Source organism: Paroedura picta, chromosome 1 (assembly GCF_049243985.1).
Source record: "Paroedura picta isolate Pp20150507F chromosome 1, Ppicta_v3.0, whole genome shotgun sequence".
Classification (NCBI taxonomy): domain Eukaryota; kingdom Metazoa; phylum Chordata; class Lepidosauria; order Squamata; family Gekkonidae; genus Paroedura; species Paroedura picta.
This window is the reverse complement of record NC_135369.1, coordinates 26,269,872-26,293,992: the sequence shown is the minus strand read 5'-3', so window position 1 is coordinate 26,293,992 and position 24,121 is coordinate 26,269,872. Positions and strand designations below refer to the sequence as shown.

The 24,121-nt window shown below is 45.8% G+C and overlaps 1 protein-coding gene across 2 annotated transcripts in view; it reads left to right on the top strand.

The window, feature by feature from the left end:
- The window catches only part of NRBP1 (nuclear receptor binding protein 1), a 29,632-nt gene extending 5,764 nt beyond the window's left edge, over positions 1-23,868 (top strand). Inside the window, exons 3-19 of one of the 2 annotated variants that reach the window (XM_077329950.1) lie at positions 1,990-2,112; positions 2,321-2,422; positions 2,535-2,624; positions 2,976-3,016; positions 3,873-3,967; positions 9,246-9,269; positions 15,503-15,586; positions 15,782-15,840; positions 16,326-16,424; positions 16,519-16,651; positions 20,783-20,885; positions 21,237-21,287; positions 21,461-21,596; positions 21,695-21,748; positions 21,921-21,984; positions 22,776-22,831; positions 23,012-23,868. In XM_077329950.1, coding sequence (XP_077186065.1) covers positions 1,990-2,112; positions 2,321-2,422; positions 2,535-2,624; positions 2,976-3,016; positions 3,873-3,967; positions 9,246-9,269; positions 15,503-15,586; positions 15,782-15,840; positions 16,326-16,424; positions 16,519-16,651; positions 20,783-20,885; positions 21,237-21,287; positions 21,461-21,596; positions 21,695-21,748; positions 21,921-21,984; positions 22,776-22,831; positions 23,012-23,110 — 1,413 coding nt within the window. In that variant the 3' untranslated portion in view covers positions 23,111-23,868. The remainder of the gene's footprint in view (positions 1-1,989; positions 2,113-2,320; positions 2,423-2,534; positions 2,625-2,975; positions 3,017-3,872; positions 3,968-9,245; positions 9,270-15,502; positions 15,587-15,781; positions 15,841-16,325; positions 16,425-16,518; positions 16,652-20,782; positions 20,886-21,236; positions 21,288-21,460; positions 21,597-21,694; positions 21,749-21,920; positions 21,985-22,775; positions 22,832-23,011) is intronic. The other variant, XM_077329958.1, reaches the window with a different exon arrangement.
- The last annotated feature ends 253 nt before the right edge of the window (positions 23,869-24,121 follow it).

Genomic DNA, 24,121 nt, shown 5'->3' with positions numbered 1-24,121 from the left:
ATCTGCTTGGTATACAGAAGCTCCAGGTTCAGTTCCTGTCATCTTCAAATAAAAGTGTCAAGTAATAGGCCTTGAGACCCTAGAGAGCTGTTGCCTGCCTGAGTAGATAGAAATGACTTCAATAGACCAAGGATTCGATTCAGCACAAGGCAGCTTCATGTGTTTATGAGGGAGATTATCCCGAGGGAGAAAGGAGAACACTGTACTTCCAAAAAAAATTGTTTCTGTTAATGACCTCTTTTCTTGGGTTACACCTAATGTGAAGCCTTTCTCAGATGTCTGCTTCTTGAGTCCAGGTAAAGCTTCAGTGACCATTTGATCTCCCAGGCATTGTTTTCTTTCCTGCTGGGTTCAACCTCTCCCCCTCCTCCTCGCTTCCCTTTTCTTTCACAGAGTCTTAGTTGGCACCTGTGTGCAGTTCAGTTGTGAAATATTTCCCTTTTGGACCTCCAGCTTCCTGCTTATTTCTTTTAATTCCAGCTTAGATGGGGGCTGCTGATCCCTCTTAAATATCCCTCAGAATTAAAAGCTTAACTGTGCTCTGTTACTTTTAACATTTTAAAAGTAAGTAACTGAAGGTGAATGAATTGATTAAATATTCCTTTGCCAGATCTTGGTTGCTAGAGCTGGGGTACATTGTGTTCTGAGAGTTACGATAGCAGCAAGTTAAAATATCCCACACAATGAGAGGCCAGAAGTTTTCAGACTTTGGCATCATTGTCTTTTAAAGTCCACACCTGGGTTCCACTATTGACTTCACTAATCACATGATCATCTAAGGCAGCACTAATTGGGAAGGGGGTTTCATGTTTGCACACGCTGGATTGTATCCAACCAGCTGTGAATAGCATGCTCACAGTTTTCCTGTGTTCCTTTCCTTCCTCGCAGCACAGAGGAAGAACAAGGGAAGGACAAAAGATGAAACTGATCCCTTTCCTTGGTAGAGCTGCTCTTGCAGAGGAGGAAGGAGGACCAGTTCATCCCTATATCCTTCCCCACCTATGTCCTCCAGCTCACACACCTGTTCCTCTGCGAGTCTTATGGCCCTGGGAGTGATCTTTCTGGAGGTTGGAAGGGACTTCTGGAACAGAAAAAAATGCAGGAAATGTGCCATATGCCATGTGTGAAATGGTTAGAACAAGGCCAATAGCTGGAACTGGGGAGAGCCTCCAGCCACTTCACTGTAGGCTGCTTGGAAGTAGCACATCCAGTAAGAGATCAACGCGTCTTCATCTTCCCCTCTCGGCTATAGAATCCTGTAGGCTTGAAATCAAAAGACCAAGAAACCTGCAGTTGCTTATTTGATTCTACCTGTAGTCCATGCATAACCGAGCTTACTTCTTGCCCTCTGTCATGTTGGAGGCTTTGACACTAGCAGGGTTTGGCTGGCGTGAGGGGCAACTTTACAAATCCACTTGTTAATAGAGACCTCTCCTTTAAGACTGAAAAAGTATCCTTGCTGTGATCCCTTTGGAGGAGGAAAGAGAGAAGACTCCCAAGCTCAGTCCCACCACAAACAGCAGCCTCTCTGCTTGGGTAATAATGCAGGATTGTTTCCCATTCCTTATTTTGGCCTAAGAGCCCAATTCCAAAGTATCCTCTTCTTCTCATTTCCACTTTTGCTTGTCAGTTGCTGCCTTGTAGTTTGTTAAAAAGGGTCACAGGAGTGACATTGCCCAGCTGGTCGAACCCCTTCTCCAGCTTTTTAGCCACCATGGAACCTGCTTCAGCCAATCTGCAAGCATTCTGCTGCTCCTTCCTGCACTGGCTGTACCCTCACTGTTCTTTGAGTCTTTCATGCTGAGCTGATTCTTGATGAAGGGTAGCATTGCCTGAATACTGGGAAGATTCCTTTAGATCTAGTTTGTCTGATCTTTTGCCAATTTCAGCAGCCATTTGACTGTACTATGTGTAGAGGCAGGCCTTAACTCTAGCCTTCTGTTTGCTGTTTGAGTCTCCACTATCTCATGTGCTCATCTTTTGCACCAGGTAAATCAGCGCAATGTTCCTGGAATTGACAGTGCCTACCTGGCAATGGATACCGAAGAAGGTGTGGAAGTTGTGTGGAACGAGGTTCAGTTCTCGGAGCGAAAGAATTTTAAGCTTCAGGAGGTATGTAATGCTTGTACTCCTCTAGGAGCCACAACTTGTGACTAAGCTCACTGGGCAGTGGGACATCTGTGCAGATTGCCAGGGAAAGTGGACAGGCTTGACTGCATTCACAGTGGGGAGGGCGAACTGCATGCCTGACGATGTTGTGCTGCAGCCTTGCTGCAGGTCCGTTTTTGGAGTGGTGACTCTGCTTTGCTTGTTGCTACAGGAGAAGGTCAAAGCTGTCTTTGACAATCTAATCCAGCTGGAGCATCTGAATATTGTGAAATTTCACAAGTACTGGGCTGATGTGAAGGAGAACAAGGCCAGGGTAAGTAGAGTGAAGCCTTCCTATCCTCCCAGAATATCAGTTGTTCCATGTTCTTATGGGCTTTTGAAGAAGCAGCGAGTGGTAACCTCCCCTTCCTCTCTTCCTTTGCCAGGTGATCTTCATCACAGAGTACATGTCCTCTGGTAGCTTAAAGCAGTTTCTGAAGAAGACAAAAAAGAACCATAAAACTATGAACGAAAAGGTGACCCCTTGTTCCTTTTCTGATAACCAGGAAATCATGCATGCTTGCTTTGTCCTCCATTCCAGGGCTGTTGTTAACCTTTGGATAGGAGTACTATGCAGCTATTTCTCTTCTGCCCACTAGTAGCCACAGATCCCTTGGTGATCTGAAGGGGTGATGGTCAGCAGATGGCTAGCATATCTCTTCGATTGATCCTAGGATAGGGATAAGGAGAAGCAGCTAAGGTTTGAAAGCTTAGAACTATTTGAGGACAGGAAATAAGGGGAGAACTTGTCTGGGCTTCTGTGAGAGGGCCATAGTGGACATAGCATAATGCTTCTTGGTGCTGAACATAATTGATCTGTGTTGCAGGCTTGGAAGCGTTGGTGTACCCAAATCCTTTCTGCTCTCAGGTATGTATATGAGAGGAGCTTTTGGGTGCAGGCATCACCCTCCGTCTCATTTTTGAGCTTCCATCTACTTGTTTACTTGCCTATTTATCTGATGTCATCTTCAGTATGGGGTAGCCAGTGGAGGGAGTAAGGGGGGCGGGGATGAGGTTTTAAACTGTATTTTAGTAATGCATCTTATCGTATTTTTATTATTATATGTTTTGTTGGATGTGGTTTTAGTTGTTGTGAACTGCCTTGAGCCCATATAGAGAGGGGCAGTATAGAAATTAAGAATAGTGGGAAATAACTGTGGGTGCCTAGATAAACACAAACACACCCATCTGTCCAAGCAATTAGTGGAATGGCTAGAATTTGCTATCTGCATGGGCTAGCATGGGGAGGGTTTCCAGAGAGTAGGAAATGTTCAAAAAACAGATCTTGGAGAAATTTAAGCCTATCCTCTGAGACACAGGGATTTTCACAGGTTGAGGACGATGCTGTGTGGCGGAGTCTTGCTAGTCCTGTGAACTTGGTCTTGGAAGACTCAGAGGGATTTGGTCTGCCTTAGGTCTTCCCTTCGAAAGCATCACAGAGATGGGGATTATGACAGAACTCTATTCCTGGTTCTGTAGGGTTTATAGTGTGACTCGTTTGCTATCCCACTCTCCCCCCTGCGGTGTTGAAGGCTTTGGTTTTGCACCCTTCCCATCAGCTGTTACCTTTTGGTTTGTGAGCATGCATATTGGCCAAGGATAGCCAGTTCCTCCTCCTTTGAGGCTGCTTGGGTGCCATATGAAACCGGCTCCTAGTTTGGTGTATCTAGCATGACCCGCTGGAACTCAGCCAGGTCTGTTTTTCCCTTGTGTTTCCTTTCCAGTTACCTCCACTCCTGTGACCCCCCAATTATTCATGGAAACTTGACTTGCGACACCATCTTTATCCAGCACAATGGGCTGATCAAGATCGGGTCAGGTAAGACTGTACTGGGGATGGGGTGGTCACTGTCCGTGAGGAGACATTTTGAGAGGAAACGGCACTTGATACTTCCATTTTGCTGCTGGGTTAGAAAGTTTGGCTTGCTGTTTGCCCTGCTCTTGGAACTGGTTCATACACCAGCCCTGGGCAAGATGAGACCAAGGGGAAGGACTAACGGGGAACTCATCTGCTGCCTGTAGGATTCTGTAACCTGACTGGGGCCTCTGTTTATAGCAAATGGTGCTGACCTCTGGAAACCTCCTGGAAACCTCTGCTGCCTGAGGACACTCTGCCCTGAGCTGCTCCTATTGCAGGCTGCCCCAATATCCCTTCTGCTTTCTACTCCATAGGAAAAGCCAGGAGGTGATCAGAATGCTGAGCCGCTTTGCCCTGTGCTTTTGCCCTCTTGGAATAGAGACAGGGAACTCTGCTGCTATTCATCTCTGACCCTGTGCTGCCATCTTTTGATCTCTGTCCTCCAGGCAGCAGCTCCCTGGAGATCTGGGGCATGGGGCTGGCATTCTGGGCTCTCAAGGGAGTGCTCTTTGTTCTTGGCAGTCTCCATGCCAGTCTTGTGCTTTTGTCATTCTGTGTACAGCTCTGGCAGGGCTGAGTGTCAGCCAGTGGGGTAGTAGGGGATGGGTGGCTAGAGTTGTTGGGCTTCTTCCCAAGCAAATACAGTTGCCAGAGCAGCTTGGGATGTCATCAGTCTCAACTTGGGAGTCCTTTAAGCAAGCAAAGTGTTTTTGTTGTGTGGTGCTGTCAGCTGCTCTGGTTTATGTTCCCTCTTGTGCCTCTTCTGCTGTGGCTACCTGTGGATCCTCTCTAGTAAAATGGATTGTATCATTTTAGTTCTTGGAAATCCTTCCTGGATTCTCTTTGGCATTTGAGGTAGGCGAGTTCAGAAATTTCTTCTCTCTCCCCTGAACACTTCTGTCATGGGCAAGCTGGATGAGTAATCTGGGAGAAACATTAATTGCCTTATATTATCCATAGTGTTCGCTTATGTTGGCTAACAATCTAACAGGAGTGGGGGTATAAACTACTGGGTGGGCTAGAGATGGTCCAAAGAACTCTTGGCACAGTGCCAAATAAATTTCCCAGAATTCTTTCAGGGTGTCATGGATGGCAAACTGGTATAAAACCATTTGATTGTACATCTACCTAGATATGCAGGTATTTGTGGGGCTATGGGAGTATGCTGTTCTTATGTATGGTAGGGGGAGGGGATAGGGTACATTATGGACTTGTCCTTTTGCCATTGAGCCCCAAAACATCTCTGAGAAAGCCCATCTAGGTTTGCAGAAATGCCACATCTAGTCCCCAGGAGGTATGCCTTGGTACTGCCTTTCAGAAATACAAGTGTTGCCATGCTGGATCAGCTAAAATAGTCTAACAGGACACCGCTGTGAAGCTTTTGCTTGTTCTTTGTCTGCCACTTTGGGTGCTCTGAGCTATACCGCTTCTAAACATGGTGGTTCCATCCTTGGGTATAATGGCTAACAACTGTCAATACACCGGCTCTTGTATGGAAAAAAACAGTGTGCTTATTTTGCCTTACAGTAGTAAATTCCATAAGTTAAATATGTGTTACCTCTGGAGAGAAGTGAAATGTGAAAGGGCACAACGTTCTATGAAGCAAAGTCCAGGACTATATTTTCATGAAAGCTGTAACACTTGATTCCTTCCTTTCAAGTTATCATGTGGGAAAAGGTCACACAGCTCTGTGGCAAGGATTTCCAAACTCAGCTGATCAACCAGTCTCTGCTCCTCAAATGCCACACTTGGGGGAAGGAGGATTGCTTGGGACCTAGAACAAGAACTGAGTTCAGAGGTCTTCAATGTCTGTTAGCAGAACCTTCTTTACTATGCATCACATATTTAAGGGCAGTGGATCTGCTGGAGTGTATTTCCCTCTCTCCTAGTTGTACATCTTCTTTTTCTTCTAGAGGAGGCAATTCCATCTGCCAAGTATTGGGTCCTTAACGTGATAAAGAGGGCTATTCGAATTAAAAGTCCAGAGAAAAGAAGCCTTCAACCAGCTGGCTATTCAACTCTCTTTTATTATTATTTCAAAAATGATTTATTATGTATTTATGTTTGGTATTAGCTTTGTATTTCATATACCCCCTGTGCCCAAGAGCGGTTAAGAAACCTCCATTAAACTTTTAGCCCACAAGGACTGTTTATATGAAATAACTGAAGAGAATTAAGACACATTATGTACAAAAGGAACAGCACTGACAAAGAGTGAAATTGAAAATGGCCAATTGAAAAATTCATCTTTATCTGGAACCTGTTTTGGTTAATATTTTAGTTTATTTTCACATGAATATGAAGTGAATATCTATTTTGAAATAGAAAGTTAGTACCAAACGTAAATACATAATAAATAATTTTTAAAAAAATAACAATAAAAAGGGAGAGATTTTGATAAGCATTGAGCCCTCGGCAAAGGATGCTACTTGGAATTGTGTTTTGGGAGGAAACTCTACTGATTTGAGGATCTCTGTATGGATTAAAAGTCCCTCGTTTGCAGCATGGTGAAGTTTTCTGGCTGGCCCAGCCTTACGGTAGGAAACCGGGGTGGGGGGGGGGAGGCATGTCTTAAGTAAGAACCAGTGGAATGATTGATTACCATTTCAGACTTTATAAGAAATCAGATCCTCAAGTGGCATCTCTTGCAAAAAAACCTCTTTGTCAGATTTGTACACCTCCATCAATTATAGCAGAGTTTGCAAGGCCATTTTTTTAAAAGCAGGAAGCAACATTTCTGTTTAACCAAGAACGTAGAATGACTTTACTGGCTGGACCTGTCTAGCTGGAATGGCAGCTGGATTCTTGAGCAAACTCAGTGGCCAGCTACGGGAAATCATACAGCACCTGTCTCGCAAGGCCATGTGAAGGAACAACAAATGACATGATGACTGAAAGCTGCTGAGAGCATGCCAGCCTGGGGGCACCTTGCACAACGGCTTCTTCTGTCACTTCCAAGTTAATGAAATTCTGAGATTCTTGAATGGGGACCGGTTACTGGCGCTCTCTCCTTTTCCATCCCTCTCTCTCTTTACCTGGAACGCACAAGATCCGTATCTTCTGCATTGCTATCAGAAAGGAAAAATCATTGCTTCAATGGCAAAGCAAGGAAAGACTCTTGCCAGGTCTGCTCTGAGAAGAATACTTGGTGGTTGGGTGAGATATCTGCCTAGGGAGAGCCATGTCTGTCGACCTCAGGCAACCATCAAGAAGTGCGCTGTGGATTCATTCTGGAAGCAAACTTAAAGGTTGTGGTTCCACTCTTGATGGGGCAGGGCCTGTCATGGCTCTGTCTGGAGGGAGAAAGTTGCTGCCTTGGCGACTCTGATGCGTTTCCCGAATTCTACTTGAATGCTGTCTAGGTTGTGAACAGTCTGGGTTGAATTCGTTCCAGATGTTTGCAACTGCTGAATTGCTCGACTTGGACAGGCGATGTTGTTGACTGCCCTGTTCCACATCCATGTCGGTGTTGACCTCTTGCAAGCAAACTCAGCCTTCATGTGACCATTTTTGTATTGAGCGATGAGTAAGCCAGATCAGAGTGCATTTTTCATTCTGCTTGAAGAACCCCAAAGAAACAAACCTCTTGATCTGAAGCTGCAATTATTTTTTCTTCCCAAAATGGGGCATGAAATGTGAGGACTGATGCCTACTTTTGGGGAATCGAGGCTTGTCCTGACAACCATTCCCTCTACATATGGAGCAGATTGGCCTGTGGGCATGAATGGGTGAGCAGTACTATTGTAAGGATCAGCTCACATTAAATCTGTCTTTGAACCTCTATCTTAACATCCCACATTGAGAGCTGGCTCTTCAAAAACGAGATTCTGTGTCTTCTCTTCTTCCCCAAATCTTACCAGGAAAATTCTGCTTCTGTGGAAGCTCAAGCAAGTGTAGAGTATCCAATCCACTTCTTGGTCTGTCTTTTCCTCTTTCCACCCAGTTGACAATGCATAAGGGGAGTTCTGTAGCACTGGCTGAAGGCGATACCATCCAGGAGGTTCCCACAGCTCAGCAGCTCAAGAGGTTGCCGGTGACACGCTAAGAGATGGAGGGATGACAACCCAAACTGTCTTGAGGCAGCTGATGGTGTCTTGGAGGGAAGGAGGAGGGAATGTCTTGGGGATGTCCATCAGTCCAGGAGTTTCCACATTTCAGTGGGGATGAGTGATCATATAATCGGAGGCAGGCAAGGAAGAATCTGCTGCAGTCCCAATTCAGCCGCTCCTGCACTATGTGAATTCTTAGAGTTGGGATTTAACCCAGCGGGGGCAGGGCTGGTTTAACTTTATGGTTTGCCCCCCTTCTGTGGCTGGTGGAGTTATGGGGAAATCTGTACTCCAGATCTGCTTACTCCAGTGGACCATTGGAAATTGAGCAGGACAGTTTGGGGGTCCCATTTCGGGGTGGAGTGGATGAAGAAAAGGGGTTGGGGAAAGAGACTTTCTCTTGTGTTCCCCTGTTACCGGTTTGCTACCAGGGCCCATTCTGCACACATTGGATAATGCAATTTCAATGCACTTTAGAAGTAGATTATACTGTTCTGCACTGGAAAATCCAGCTGCAAAAGCAGTTAGAAAGTGCATTATTCAATGTGTGCAGAATAGGGCCAGGTCTACAGAGACAAAAGACGTCCCTATTGTCCTGTCTCTAAGCAGGCCTTTGCTTTGACCCTTGTGTGTGTGGGGGGGAAGCAGGAAACCATCCAGCAGCAAACGTGATATGCCAGCATTTGGTGGCATGGAATATTTGAAAGGGAAGATGAAGTCAACAGAGAGGGTTCCTGGCCTGAGAAGGAAGGGTAGTCTCTCGTTCCCTCATTAGAGTTGTTGGTGGGGAGGTGGCTGCCCCATTTCCTTAGATGGTTCACCTTGGATCAGAAACGCATGTATGTGCACTTGCACTTTCCTTGGTGGGGGACAAGGAGGCGAAGGCAAGGACTTCTGGGTGCTGAGAACTGGCTTCCCTTGTGGGTTTGCAGCCTGGCCCTTCAACTGCAGGAGAGGGCTTTGCTGGCCCTGTCTCTCTCCTGCCCTTACTCTCCACTCCCGGCTGGTGGTGCCAGCAAAGGAAAGGCGCGCCACCCCTGCGCTGCTACCATGGTGACTCAGCCAACTGTTGTTTGGATTGTGGTGAAGGGCTAGCTGTTCATCAACTCGGCTCACAGACGTCCGTCTTGTTAATTTCCCGCTTATGGGCTGCTTCTTTTCTCTTCTCTCTCTCTTTCTCTTGCCAACAGTCTTTCATAGGATTTTTGCTAATGGTGAGCAAATCTCTCTGCTCTGTGATGTGACTGTGACCTAAATATATAAATATATATGAGAGCATCACTTTATATATATTATAAACTCCTCTCCTCTGGTGTTCCTTGCTTACGAGGCTGGCGTGTACATCCCTCTAGTGTAGCTCTGCCCTTTCCTGATCTCTTTGCCCTGGCGAGCTCCTGGCTGGAGGAGAGCCGTCTCTTGACCTCTTTACTTTTCTTCCTCTCCCCACAAAAATGTTAGGTTGCACTAGTCTTTCCCTGGCCCCCTTCCCCCTGCTGCATGCTACCTCCTGCATGTGGGCCTGGGCTTTCCTCACATATTGAGGAGCCGCCACAGCCTCCTTTTCTGGCTGTGGTTGGGGCTCTGCTTGCTGCTTGCTTGTGGCTTCTCTAACCCCTTGGCTGGCTGCAGAAGGGACAGTGCCCTGAGCCTGCAGCTACCACCTAGCAAAGGGAGCTTGGGTGAATTGCAGCAGTGAGGCTTGGAAGTGGGCTCACCATGCAGCTGGCTTAGCTGGGGGAGGAGAGCAAGTCGAAGGTGTTTGGGGGCTTCTGAGCTCGGCCAGAAATCCCCCCCCCCAATTCCCTGGAATTGCTCTGCTGGCTCTTGCTGCAATCATCCTCTTGAGAAGCGCTTGCAGGCCATTGCTTTGCCACGCAAGGGACTGCTGCACTTCTGTGACTTGGCACTGGATGGTGGGAGGATGGAAACAGGAAGGGCACCTCTGCTTCCATCATAGCTGGCTGACCTCACTGTATCTTAGATGTCTGTCTCTCGAATGTGTGCCTCTGTCCCTCCCAAGGTTGGGAAGTGGTATGTCTGAGAATGTGCTCCTCTCAAAAAAAAAAGGCATGCTAGTAGAGGCAAGGTTCTGGGATTTATCAGCTGTGCTTTTCAGGTAGGAGGGGTTTTTGGGAATGGAGCAAGGGAAGAAGTGACTTGGGTATGGGACAGATGCTGATAGTCACCTTGGGACTGCAATAGTCTCATTGACACAAGATGAAGAGGTTAAGATGGTTAATGATGTGTTTGGGTGACTGGGAATCAAGTCTTAAGGGTGAGGACTTGAAAGAGAAGCCTTCTGCTTGGAGTGTGTAGGGGCCATAAACCCTTGTTAAAGATGCTGTCAGCATACTGTAACTGGTGAGAGCTGGAATTATGGTAGTGGAAAAGTGGTGAGTACCTACCCAGGGTACGACAGAAAGGAGCCAGTAGAATGTCACCAACCATGTAGCTCCTCCAACATTGCCTCCTCTTGTTTACAGAAGAGGGGGCAATGATTTCTAGTTCCTTTCTTCCACTGCAGACTCTCACTTTGCTTCCTGTGCTATTCCTGAACCCCACTAAACAAATTTGGGAGGGGGAACCTTGACTGAGTTTCAGAATTGTGGGAAGCAAGTCACTGCCATTCGGCAAAGTCCACAAATGCTTTGATACATGCCTCTGTGCCTAGAGAGGGCCCTGCCTGGTTGCTTCCGCTTTGGCTGATCTGGTGTGCATGGGATGTTTTCAGCAGGGCTGTCTGTTGTATATGACTGCACCGCTCTGCATCTAACTACTTCAGAGGAAAAAAATAAGTACTTGTGGCCCAGAGTAGAGGCTGAGCAGATATTCTTGTGGTGGTGTGGTATAAAGATGATTCTTCTGGTCCCTGAAGTAGATGTGTCAGCTGTACTTCCGTAGCACTCATCCATCCCTAACAGAGATGCTTATGGCCATCAGGGGCTTCATGGCAGAGTTTTAGCAGCAGATTATCCATGCCCTATCTGAGCACCGGCTAGCTCTCCATGCCAGCTTGTGTTCAAGATGCTGTCTTGCTAGTTAATCTGAAAGGGTGCTAGCTTTGCTGTCTCCTCTTTTTCTCTCCATAGTTGCTGGCTAGCCAGGGGAGAGCTCCCCAGGACTTTCCTGTTCACCGGGACTCTGTCTTTCCTGGGGAGGTCATGTATTTGGTAATTGCCTGTAGGAATATGAGGGCCTCTTGGATTGGTCACATGTGAGCATACTCACGAGAGGGATCATCCACAGAGGGCTACAGGTGTTCAGTTTCGCAGGCAATTTAAAGCCATGAAGCAATCAAAATTAAAGTATAAGCAATGTTTCCTTATGCGGGATAAAACAGTGGCTCAGTGATAGAACATATCATTTGCACATAGAAAGGCCAGGTAAAGGATCATGCTGTGAGTGGTATGAAAGACATCTTACCTGGGACCTGAGTGCTGTTGCCAGTATGAACAGAATAGAACAGAAAATGCAGACCTTCATAGAGCATGATCTATAACTAGATATAAGGTGTCTTCATATACTGAGAATGAAAAACCAACTTTTTTACTTAAGGAACATGAAATATTGAATTCAACGACCTCCATATAGAAGGAAATAACTGTTCACTTAGTGGTGTTCTGTAACCCTGAAAGAGTTCATTTTATAGGAGTTCTCTTGCTGCCACAGAAGGAAAGAAGAAAAGAAATTGCCTTACACCATCTAGAGGCCCCTTTGATTAAACTGCACCTAAGAATAGCGAAAACAAAGGATTCAGTCATTAGAAATTAATATGAGCATAAGTGAAGCCATGTAACCTTGATAGAAAGTAAATATGAAAGTATGAAAATTTTGAAATTGAAAGGTCAAACAGTAAGGCAGTCAGGTGTAATTTACTTTCTGGAAGATCTGTTCTAAGATTTTCTACTTTACCAGTTTACAGAATTGTGAAATTACTCAAAGGTGCTGTTCAAATAAGTCATTTTGGAAATGTACATATACACTTTTAATCCATTCCTTGAAGAAATTGGAAAAATACAAAGGAAATTCCCTTTAAAATCCAAAGGCTTTTTATGGGTTTAATGTATTTAATGTATTGGTTTGTAGTGAATTATTGTGAACTGCTGCAGGCCTGTCTCCGAGAGTGGCGGTCAAACTGAATTAATAATAATAGTAATAATAATAATAATAATAATAATAATAATAATACTGTGATTCCATATTATTCCCTATTTTTTATATTTGCAGAAGAGGAAGAACTTAAAACATTTGTGACAGCTGAAGGAATGCTAATAGGGAATTTCCACATTTAAATTGCTTAGTTTAATTCCAATGTTTAAAGCACCAGATACGGAAGGAGGACTTTATGGAACTGTTAGATTAGATGGCAAAACAAAATGGTCAGATGAGCAACTAGTTAGAGAAGCAACTTAATTTAGAAGACAATATCAGTAACGAAAATTACAGAAGCTGCAGCTGGAAAGCATTTAAGAACACTAAGCTGTACAGAGGATAATCATGACAAACTGTCATGTGGCAAACCATGAATATTGTAATCTTTTTCATTAGAAATATGGTAGCAATTAAATGAGGCAGTTAAGAGTAAAATTGCTCAACTAAAAAATAATATAAATAAATATCATAAATAAATAATATTGAAAAAGGCATGGTGCTTCTGGGAACTCTTCACTGGGTTTCTGTTTATGTGCAGAATGTACAGCAGGTTCCATCCACTATCCATGATAAAACGAGAAAGATAATTAATGAAAAAGCTGTTAAAAGAAATATTTTTGGCACAGGCAGATAACAGAATGAGTTTATGCCCCTGACACAAAGTAATTATAGTCTTGTCTCAAGTCTGTTAGAACAGAGGTAGTCAACCTGTGGTCCTCCAGATGTCCATGGACTACAATTCCCATGAGCCCCTGCCAGCATTTGCTGGCAGGGGCTCATGGGAATTGTAGTTCATGAACATCTGGAGGACCACAAGTTGACTACCCCTGTGTTAGAGGAGGATTATTGGGGGTGGAGTGCTATGTATGTGGCAATGGACAGCTTGCTGGTTGGGTCACAGTAAGAAAAGAGGAATCAAGTCTCTATAGGGCCTGTTTAGGGTGGGTTTTAATAACTCTTGGAGAGCAGGTGTCTTTTTCTAGTATTTACCACATTTAAAGACTTTCCTATCTGCAGTCCATTGTGATCAAGTTATGCAGATCACACACCTGTCTTGTTACCAGTGCTGTTGGGACCTGAATTGCTTAGTCAAGGGGTGTGGAAGTTAAATAGCATAACACTCGCAAAAGTAAATCAGAATTCAAGCTTTTAAAAAATACAGTGGAGGAAGATTTAGAAGGTAGTGCTGAGTTGTATTAGTATCCCTTCCAACTGTGTGTTCAAATCAAAACACATTGGATGGATTTACAGCTTAAAAAAATCTACATGGTTTTGTTTCTCACTCTACCATTTATAAATTCGTAAAACCCACAGGCATGTTTTCTGTCAATTCCAAGGAAAAAAAATCACCTGACAAATATGAATTATGACATTCAAACAAGCATGCTTGCTTCATCTTACATTGACACTGCTGTTATAAATCAGCACAGTGCATCTTTAGAAATGGGAATATTTCTGCAGAGAAATAAATCCCTGGAAAACTTTCCACCACTATCTCTGCTTGGAAGACCTTTTCCATCCTCTGGTCCTAGGGGTGTTGCTTGCTTGTTAAATCAATGTAGTAGCAACACGATACATCCCTAAGTTTGAACGATTAGCATGAATTGGCTGTCATATTATTTTAAAACACTAGTTTGGAATATATTTAACTTGCAGTTCTAAAAGGCAGAATGCTTTAAATAGAACATAACCCCCCCCCCCCAGATTTCTGTTTCCTCCCAGTTAAAATCGTGGGTGTTCCAAATCTTTCTACAGTTATTTTTCCCTCTTAGCATCTACATTTCTACATGGGCAGTATTCCCTTGTAGGTAGTTTGGCTTCTAAGTTTGTTCCTCCCTCTCCTGTTGTGGCTTCTCCCAGCTAGTAGCATTTCTTTCCATGCTTCCATTTATCCAGCTTTCTCAGCAAGGTCTCTGAGTCTCAGGGGGCTGATCCTGCATAACAAGACCTTCAGTGGCGATACCATTGGATCCACAGTTCTTGTGCGGTGGTGCCCTGCTGAGGTGCTTGTATAGGAATAGTCCTGGCAGTGATCTTAGGTGAAAGGTCAGGGGAAGAAAAGAGCACCAGGGTAAGGTGGGGCTAGCATGAGCTTAGGCTTTGAGCCAAACAATATTGAGCGTGCAGCCAGAAAAAAGGTAGCTTCTTCCTTCCTTGGAGCTTTTCCCAGGAAAAAAAATGGCCAGTTTGTGGCCTCCCCCTGCCCCCAAGGGTTTGGTTAGAGCAAGCTTTTTCAACCAGGATTTCCTGAAACCCTGGGGTTTCTTGATGGCCCTGCCATGGTTTTCTGAATAGTTGGGAGTTCATTTTTAACATATTTTTAAAAATTATTAAACATATATCTGGTAATATGACTATATATGGTCATATTGAACTGCCCCCTCCATCCCAAATGGCCAATGATAAGCCTGGGGGAGGGGCTGCAGTAGGCGTGTCCACAGCTATGTTTCCCAAACATATTCTCCATATTCTGGGGTTTCTTGAAACCTGAAGGATATTTCAGGGGGGTTTTAATGGTAAAAAAGTTGAGAAAGGCTGGTATAGAGACTGGACTTAGACCCCTGTCTGTATCTCTCTTCTCTTCCTCTAAGAGAACTTCAACTAAGATTGAAGTCCAGTCTGTGTGAAGTGACCTGGAAGATGCTTTTTTTAGCTCGGGGCATGGAGGTAGGCAGCAGAGCACCAGAAGCAAGGATATGTCTCCTGGTTTTGAGGCTGTAGAGGTGTGTGTGTATGTGTGTATGTCTGCCTGCTCCCCTTTCTGAAAAAAATAGTTGTTTTGCTGCAGAGCCCAGGCAAAGCTGTATGCATTGGTGCCAGCCCCATCTCCCTGCCCTTCCCCTTGCAATGAGAACAGTGTGCTAAGCAGCGGAAATGCAAGGCAAAGCTGCTGGGAGAACTGTGCAGATGGGGCAGGAGCTGCCTATTCTGCTTTTGTGCAGTGTCCCTGACTGTCCTCCAGCAAGACTAAGCAGTGGCCAGTTTCCACATAGGCCTGCAATGCTCTTGATGGAGAGACGGCTTAGCCCCAGGGTTGGGGAGAAATGGCAAGGGCTTCCTTCTTACATTCCCTCCTTCTCACTTGTTTCTGAGCTGTGGGTCCCCTTTCTCTCCCTGGTCTTGCACCTTTGCTGTGGGGTAACAGCAAGCATGGGAAGGGAGGTGACTGCAGCCCCTTGTCCTCCTTTAAGCTTCCCTGTAGCTATGGACCAAGAGGAACTTACTTGAGCCCCCCGACAACAGAAGGTGAGGCAAGGCATTGCATCTGATCAGTTATGATTCTCCTCTCTTCTAGTTGCCCCAGATACCATCAATAATCATGTGAAGACGTGTCGTGAGGAGCAGAAGAACCTGCACTTTTTTGCTCCAGAGTATGGCGGTATGAAAGGGAGGGGGACGGAAGGTGGTTGGGGGTGTGTCGCTAACAGCATGCCCACAGCCCCGCAGACTCAGTCTTGGCTGTGGAGAGTGCATGGTATAGTCTCTTGCCCCGAGCTTGACTCCGGAACAGTTTCATATCTACTTGCACTCTTTCTCTCTGTTTATTTGTTCTGGTTCCTCTTTTATGTTCCAGAAGTTGCACATGTGACCACTGCCGTGGATATCTACTCCTTTGGGATGTGTGCACTGGAGGTGAGGAAGTTTGTAGGGGGATGCTTGTGTGAATGTGCATAGAACAGCTTCACAGACCGTTGGTGATGCCCTTGTGGCATAAATACTCCTCCAAGTCTTGTTCCTGAACTCCTTTCCAAAGAAGACTGAGTCTCTTAGGGGCTTTTCTTTTTCCTTTTTTGGAGGGGAGAAGGGAGTTGTGCTCTATGGTTCCTGCAGCCTCTGGCTTCTTCCTTCCTTCTCTCTGGGACATAGGTTAAATGAAAAACATAAATCAGAAAGAGAGGTGCTGGAAATGCCTCTGAGGAGCCACTGCAAAGCACTACTGCTGTTTTGGGTCCACCCTTGCAGCTGAATGTATGATTGATTGGCAGAATGGAGTGATATGAAGGCTTTCTGTGTTGTGACTAATTGGTGATGACTGACTCATGCAGCTCTTCACAGTGAGCGGTAAATAACCTTCTGTTTGCCAATGGTTTGTGCATCTGTATGCTCTTTGCCTGCAGATGGCAGTGCTGGAGATACAGGGAAACGGTGAATCATCCTACGTGCCCCAAGAAGCAATTAACAATGCCATTCAGTTGCTGGAGGACCCCTTGCAACGGGTAAGGATCTGGATGCTTCTTTCCTCCCCTGGGCAAACCTGTGGGGTTCCCCCTCCAGGGAGCTGGGCCAAGCCATAGCCTGTTTCCTTTCCAGGAGTTTATTCAGAAGTGCCTGGAGCTGCAGCCAAGTAAGCGTCCCACAGCTCGTGAACTCCTCTTTCATCAGGCCCTGTTCGAAGTGCCCTCTCTGAAGCTCCTGGCAGCACATTGCATTGTGGGCCATCAGCGTGAGTATGGTCAAGCAGAGGGTATATAGGCTGTGAATGTTGTCCAGTCAGAAGCTTCATAGTAGTTTAAGGATTGCTTTAGCTGATCCAGTTTCTCTCCAGCTCAAGGACTGTACAGCAGATAGGCCTCTAGGGTGTTCCATAACAACACACTAGACAAAACAATCAGTACAGCTGAAACTAGTATAAAATTGCAGCCACTCAGTGTGTTATTTGAAAACAAGGAGAGGGAATGCTCCCTTTCCTGATTTAAGCAGAAATGTCCTGAGCTGATGAATCTTAACATTTGAATCCTACTGATCTACATAGTATTCTTTAACCAGGAATGATGGTCACCCTTGTACCACTTGGAGACTGACACCCAGGCCATGAAGGGTGTGAGCATGGTGTTAGCCTCCCCCAGCATCTGGTACTCTAGGACATACTATCTCCTTAAATTTAAATACCGGGAAGCCTCCAATTCAGGAGAAGTCCAAAGGGATGATTGCATAAACACTCGGAGTAACATTGATAGGAGCCTAATAGAACTTGGAAAGTGAGGGCATGATGGCAACTGAATACCATGTGTGGCGACTAAGGGCCCTAGGGAGGTGATGATTACTGAAGAGGGAGATGCATTATAGGTGTCTATATGCCGATACCAAGATGGGGGAGCTGGAGTGCTTGGTGTTCAATGACAATTTAGTATAGTAAGTATCTCAGAAACATGCCAGAATGGGTAAAATCCTTGGGATGCTGTCATTTCTGGGTATAAGCTCTATAGGGAGGATAGGAAAGGATGGGTTGGTAGAGGTGTTGCATTGCACATCAAAGAGGACACAGAATAAGATAATTTACGAAGCATCAGGGGAAGTAACTCCCCAACAGAAGCTATCTTGTTGGAAATACTGGGCCATAGAAGTTACGTAAAAGTAGGTATGGAATATCACGCACCTGATCATGGAAGTGAAACTAAGGGAGGTGACTAAAGCACATAATGTTATTATACTAGGAGACTTCAACTAATCTCATATTGACTGGGTAAACTTGTTTAAGCCGTACTGTAGAAATGAGATTTCTAGATATCACAAATGACTGCGCTGGGACAGATGTTCACAGACAATTAGAAGGCTACAGATCTTGGTTCTGGGCAGGTCTTAAGAACTGGTGAGAGATGTAGAAGTTGTTATACCAGTTGTGAACAATGACTACTGTGCTATTGAATTCAGCATTCAGGTTAATGACAAATTACCCCTAAAAGTCCATAACTGTCACATTTGATTTCCAATGAGGAAACTTTTTAAAAAGCCAGAATAGTAAAGAAGCTGAAGGGGAAATACAAGACAGTCGGATTTCTAGAGGATGCTTGGAAGTTATTTAAAATCACCCTAGTTGAATCTCAAATGCAATGCATTCCACAGATTAGGAAAGGCACTTCCAAGTCTAAAAACCAGCATAGTTAACCATGGAAGTCAAGGAAGCTATAAAAAGTAAAGGGGCTTCTTTTAAAAAGTGGAAGCTCTCCCTTGTTGCATTAAACAGGAGAGGCCACAGGAATAATTAGGCATGCAAAAAGGAGTGGGTTGCTAAAAGCATGAAGACAAACAACATTTTTAGATACATCTCAAGCAGGAAACCAGCTAGAGAAGCAGTAGAGCCTTGGGATGACAAAGGAATAAAGGGAAGATGAGGAGATGGCAAAGAAGATCAATAGCTTTTTTGCTTCTGTGTTCACTGTGGCAAGTGTGGGGCAAGTCCCCAGGCCACAGCCCCTGTTTCCAGGAAGGGTGGCTGAGCTAAATTGAGGTGATGGGGAAATTAAACACGGATAAGTTTCCAGGACTTAAAGAACTCAGAAGACAGTTGATCAACTAACCCGTATGGGTTTATCACTAATTTATCACTAAATTTATCACTAAATTAAGCCACTGTACTAGAAGACTGGATAGTAATGAATGTTGCACCATTTTTTAAAAAGGGACCCAGAGGGGAAGCAGGAAATTACAGGCCAGTCAGCCTTACATTTATCCTATACAAATTAGTAGAAAATGTAATCAAGTATAGCATTGCTAGGTACATAGAGGGACAAAGCTGAGTGAAAATCAGCATGGTTTCTTTAAAGGGAAGTCCTGCGTCACCAACCTTGTAGAGTTCTTTGACACAGTGAACAAGCATGTAGTCACTAGGAATTGGCACACTCATTATTTTGAGTTCAGGTCAAATCTCCTCAAACCCAGTTCAGTATATCCTGAATTCCAGTATCGGTTTAGGTATTCAGGTTTAGCAAGATTTGAGAAAGCCAAATTTTTGGCTTTGGGAAAGCCAAAGGGCTTTGGCTTTGGGAAAGGCAATGCAGTTAAACGGACCTATATCCATATAAATGTCTCCAGACACCACCAAACAGCTCATCCTACTGAGAGACGTTTCTCCATAGGATCAACTTGGGCTGTCCAGGGAGGGCTGGTTTGAACAAACAGCTGAATTGAGCAGAGGTCAGCCCAAACTAATCCTGGGAGAGAAGCTTTTTCATGGGATCAGCTGTTTGTCAGGCTGTGTGGGGAGGGCCAATTCGAATTGCCCCCTTGCACAGCCCAACAAATAGCTGTTCCACAGAAAAGCTTCCCCACAGTATTGGCGTGGACTGTACAGGGGTCAGTTCTCCCCTCACAGCCCGCAATCTGGCAGCCATTTAAACTAAACCCTCCCTTTGGCTGCTAGCCATTTAAACTTAACAGCTGACTGACTGACAGATTAAGCTGTTAAATTTAAATGGCTGCCAGCCATTTCACAGCACTCTTTTGGTTCCCCCGCCTTCCAAAGGGAGGGAAGCAAAAAGGATCACTGGAACGAGGGAGCATTGATTCAGGAAGCACAAATAATCCAAATCGAAAAGTGAATTGATTTAGTGTTTAACTACTTGGCTCACAATTCAGTGAGAGAATCAGTTTGGTTTAGGAGATGATTCATAATCCTGAATCAGCATGGATTCAGAATTTTTGTTTTTGTTTGGCTAAACTGAATTGCACACCCCTAACAGACAATAGTGACCTGATAAACATTATACACTTGATCTTTCAAAAGGCTTTTGAGTGATACCTCATCAAAAACTCTTGAGTAAACTTAGCAGTCATGGGATAAGAGGGTGAGTTCTCTTATGTATTAAAAACTGGTTAAATGATAAGGAAGCAAAGAGTAGGAATAAATGAACAGTTTCCACAATGGAGAGAAGTAAGCAGTGGGTCTCACAGTTGGGGGTGGATGGGCACTACTTAATTTATTCATAGTGATCTGGAACTAGGGGTAAGTTGTGTGTGTAGGGGCCAGATTTGCAAATGGCACCAAATTACTCAGGATGGTAAAAACCAACAGTGAGGATCTCCACAAACTAGGTGAGCGGATGACAATGTGATAAATGCTCAGTGTTGATGTGTCAGGTAATGCACATGGGGACAAAACAATCCCAACTTGAGATATAAGCTAATGAGATTTGAACTTGCCGAGTTACAGAAGAAGCTCTTGGGGTTGTAGTAGGTAGTGTAATGGAAGTGTCAACCTAGTGTGCTGCAGCAGTGAAAAAAAAGGCAAACTCAGTGTTAAGGGATTATTAGGAAAGGGACTGTGCAATCTTTAGTTATGCCTGTTGCTCCCCATGTGGTTGCACTATAGATTTCTGTTAAGAAATAGTGATGCTGGATGCTTGTACCCTCACACCCTTTCCTAATAGCAGAAGCATTTCTTAGTCACCCCTACTTCAGATCTCCTCAGTATATACATGAAGATAGTATTTCTTCTCCAGTTTGCATCACTGTAGTTTAAACTTTCTTACACTGAATCTGTCATTTTGTGACTTGTCCAGCCCATTTACTGAAAGCCTTCTGGAGCTTTTCGGAGTCCACTTGGTTTTCCTGGCCACTTCGCTGGTCACTCCTGACTCTGTATTGCATATCATCTAGTTGGGGCCTTTTGTTTCCCCTTCTGCCATGAAAATGAGCCATTCTTACTCATTGGTTTCTATCCTTTAACTGGCTGATTGCCCATCAGAGGGTCTATTGAAATTGAGGTGGTGGTGCTCAGGTAGTGCTACTAGGACTCTTAGCTAGAGAAGGCCATCCCTGGATGCCCTTGTAACACAAAGTTTTCCTCCCTTGACAGACATGATCCCGGAGAATGCACTAGAAGAAATGACCAAGAACTTGGACATGAATGCTGTGCTGGCAGAGATCAACCATATTGACCGGGAAGGCATCCGCATGATGTGAGGCTCTTCTGGGAGTGCTTGGGGAGTTTCTTGGAAAGGAGGACAGAATGGGGAACCAGTATCCATCAATGATTTAATTGGCATATTTTAAAACATCCCCCCCCTGTGCCGGGAAGCTCAAAACAGGCACAGTTCTCTCCCTTCCTCCATTCTATCATCACAACAACGTTGTCAGGTAGAAAGGCTGAAAGAGTGACTTGTCCATGATCACCCAGTGAGTTTCATTGTGAGCAGAGATTTGTCTCTCGGGTCTTAGTCCAAATCTCAAATCAGTTTGGGGTGGGAGATGGATTAGTTGAAGATCATTGATGGCCTGTCTTATTAAATTGTTCTTTTGCCTTCTTACAGCTTCTCCCAGTCCCCAGCTCTGGAGCTAGACAAATTCTTAGAGGATGTAAGGTAGGAGAATTAGGGGGATGGGGGAAGAAGCTGCCTTTTCGGTCCATGGCAACCGGGGTCCTCTCTTGCTGCGGGTCACTGTGCCTGTGGAAAGGGCCCTGGGAAAGCTCGTTGCAACGGCCTTATTTCTTGCTGTTGTGTGAGCAAACTCCTCTTCTCCTCCTATCCCTCAGGAATGGCATCTACCCTCTCACTGCCTTCGGCCTGCCACGACCTCAGCAGCCACAGCAAGAGGTAGTGAAATCCCCCATCGCGCCACCCTCAGTGAAGACACCCACTCCAGAACCTGCTGAGGTGGAGACTCGTAAGGTGGGTGATTGGTTCACTCTGCCTCTCAGAGAGAGAGAGAGAGAGAGAGAGTTGGGACTCTGCCTGAATCTCAACTCATAGCCAGCTTCTGTCCCCAGGTGGTGTTGATGCAGTGCAACATCGAGTCAGTGGAGGAGGGTGTGAAGCATCATGTATGTATCTCGTCTCCCTCGTGCTCTGGGGGTGGGTGGGGCAATGTGCTGCTTTTGGACTGAGAATGGCAGGTGGGCTTCACAAGAAAGAAGCTGGGGTGGGTCCCAAGGCCAGGGATTGCGACTGAAAGCTCACCTTTCCCCCTTCTTTTTCTCCTCTCCCACCCACCAGTTAACACTGCTGCTGAAACTGGAAGACAAATTGAATCGACACCTAAGCTGTGACCTGTTGCCCAGTAAGTGTTTGTTTTGGAGGATGGGAGGGGGGCACTGGATTGGCAAAACATTCATGACCTGTAAGGTGATGCATATTAGGGGGAAAAACCCTACTTCAAATATAAGCTAATTAGGGACAAAGCCCATTGCATTCAGGAATACAATGGGTGCTAGATTGGGGGATGGGGGCGAAGAACTCTACAGATGGCCTCTCCCTACTCCCAGGACCTGGAAAGGCTGGAGGCCCTGGGCAGGAAACTCACTGGCAGGGGCGGCTCTCATGCAGCAGTGATCTGCAGCCTCTGAGCCTCAAGTGAAAGGAGAAGGGAGTGGTCAGGGGTGGGGGATGGAAGGCGATCAGCAGGCCACTGAATAGACAGGCCAGCTGGTTGGAGGTGGAGGCACTGAGGGGCTGGACAGATGCCCTGAGTGGGTGTGTTAAGTGCCACTTAAACTATGAGACCAGCTTCTTCTCCAATCCCTTACCAGAAATACATAGTGGTACAGGTGGGATGTGAACTTGCTGAGTCTGAGAGGGAAAAGGATCTTTGGGGTTGGAGTGGATAGTTCAAGGAAAGTGTCAACCCAGTGTCATGCAGCAGTAAAAGCAGAAAACTCTATTAAGAAAAGTATTGAAAATAAAAAAATATTATAATATCCATGTGTCTGTCTATAGTGCAGCCTCCTTTGGAATATTGTGTACAGTTCTGATCGCTGTCCCTCAAAAACGACATTCCATGGCTGGATGAAAGCCTTGAAGAGTCAGGGACTCTTTTCATAGTCTTATACTTGTTCTTTCCACTCCTCCCAGATGATAATATCCAGGAACTGGCAGCAGAATTGGTCCAGTTGGGATTCATCAGTGAGGTAGGCGCTCTCCTCTCATCCACACCCCTTGCACCTCTCCCACCTGGCAGCTAAATCCATCCTTCCTTTAGGTTTCTGGTACGGGTTAGGCTCATACTAATGCACACCCAGCAGGGCTCTAGGTGGGTCTCTTACCCCAGGCTGCCCCCACACCTCACTGCCCTTTTGTTCCCCATGCAGGCTGATCAGAGCCGACTAAGCTGTTTACTTGAAGAGGCATTCAGCAAGTTCTTCTACTCGCGGAACGGGGCGCTGGCGGCGGTCACTGTGTCATCTTAAGGGCTGCCCCGTTACCATCGGCACTCCCGCTCTGCGTCTCTGCATCTGTGTAGGATAACACCCGAGGCCGGCTGGCTCCACTGAGGCCATGCTTGGCTGTGCCTCCCGCATGTGTTGTAGCTGGGTCTCACAGACAATCGCTGCCACCGTTGGGGAGGGGGCAAGGCAAAAGGGGGGGGGCTGCGTGCCTCATCAGTATTATTTCCCTGCGGCCAATGGCCTCCCCTAGGCTCACATGCGCATGGAGTTTTGTTTTGCTTGAATTGTACAGAGTTTTTTTTTTTGCACAGCACAGAGATGTCTGTCTTTATTTAAAGGTTAGGCGGGAGGGAGGGAGAAATCGGATTCCAACCCTCATGCTGTCTCCAGACCCGCAGGCACTCCTCCTCCCTCCCCTCTCCGCCGTTGCTTCACCAACAAGGAGAGGCTGTCTTTTGAGCCCGCCTCTTGGAAGGGAGGCCCTGTCTGGAGGAGGGGGGGGGGGAGGGAGAGGCAGGCAGCCGGGAAGGGGGAGCAGCACTCAAGTTCCAGCTGCGAAAGGCAGTAGGTGGGGGAGCCCAGGATGCTGCCTGGGGCTGGAGGGCTCTGGGTATGTGTGCTGTCTCCTGCTCCTCACTTCTCAGTCTGGTTCCTGCAAGCTGGGCCCTCTCTCCGCCTCTCCTCAGCAAGGCAGTGAATTGTGCCCCCCCCTTTCCTGCGCTGGGGCCTCTCCAAGTGTCATTTCTGTTCCTATTTTTAATAAACTGTTTTGTAAATAAGCAACTGGGACCTCTTTGTGACTGGCTTGCCCTCGCCTGGAACTTGGGAAAGGGGGGGCTGGTGTGACGGCACTTTGGCTTCATACGTTGCTCTCCTCCCAAGGCCACTCAGCCCTTTGCAGCAGAGAAGGCAATCTCCGCTTCCAGTTCTAGATCATTAGCAGTGACTAATTTGTCCTTCCTCCCCTCACCAGAAAGCTCCAGATGATGCTATGTCCTTCTCCCCTTTTATCTGGCACCAGCTCTGTGAGAT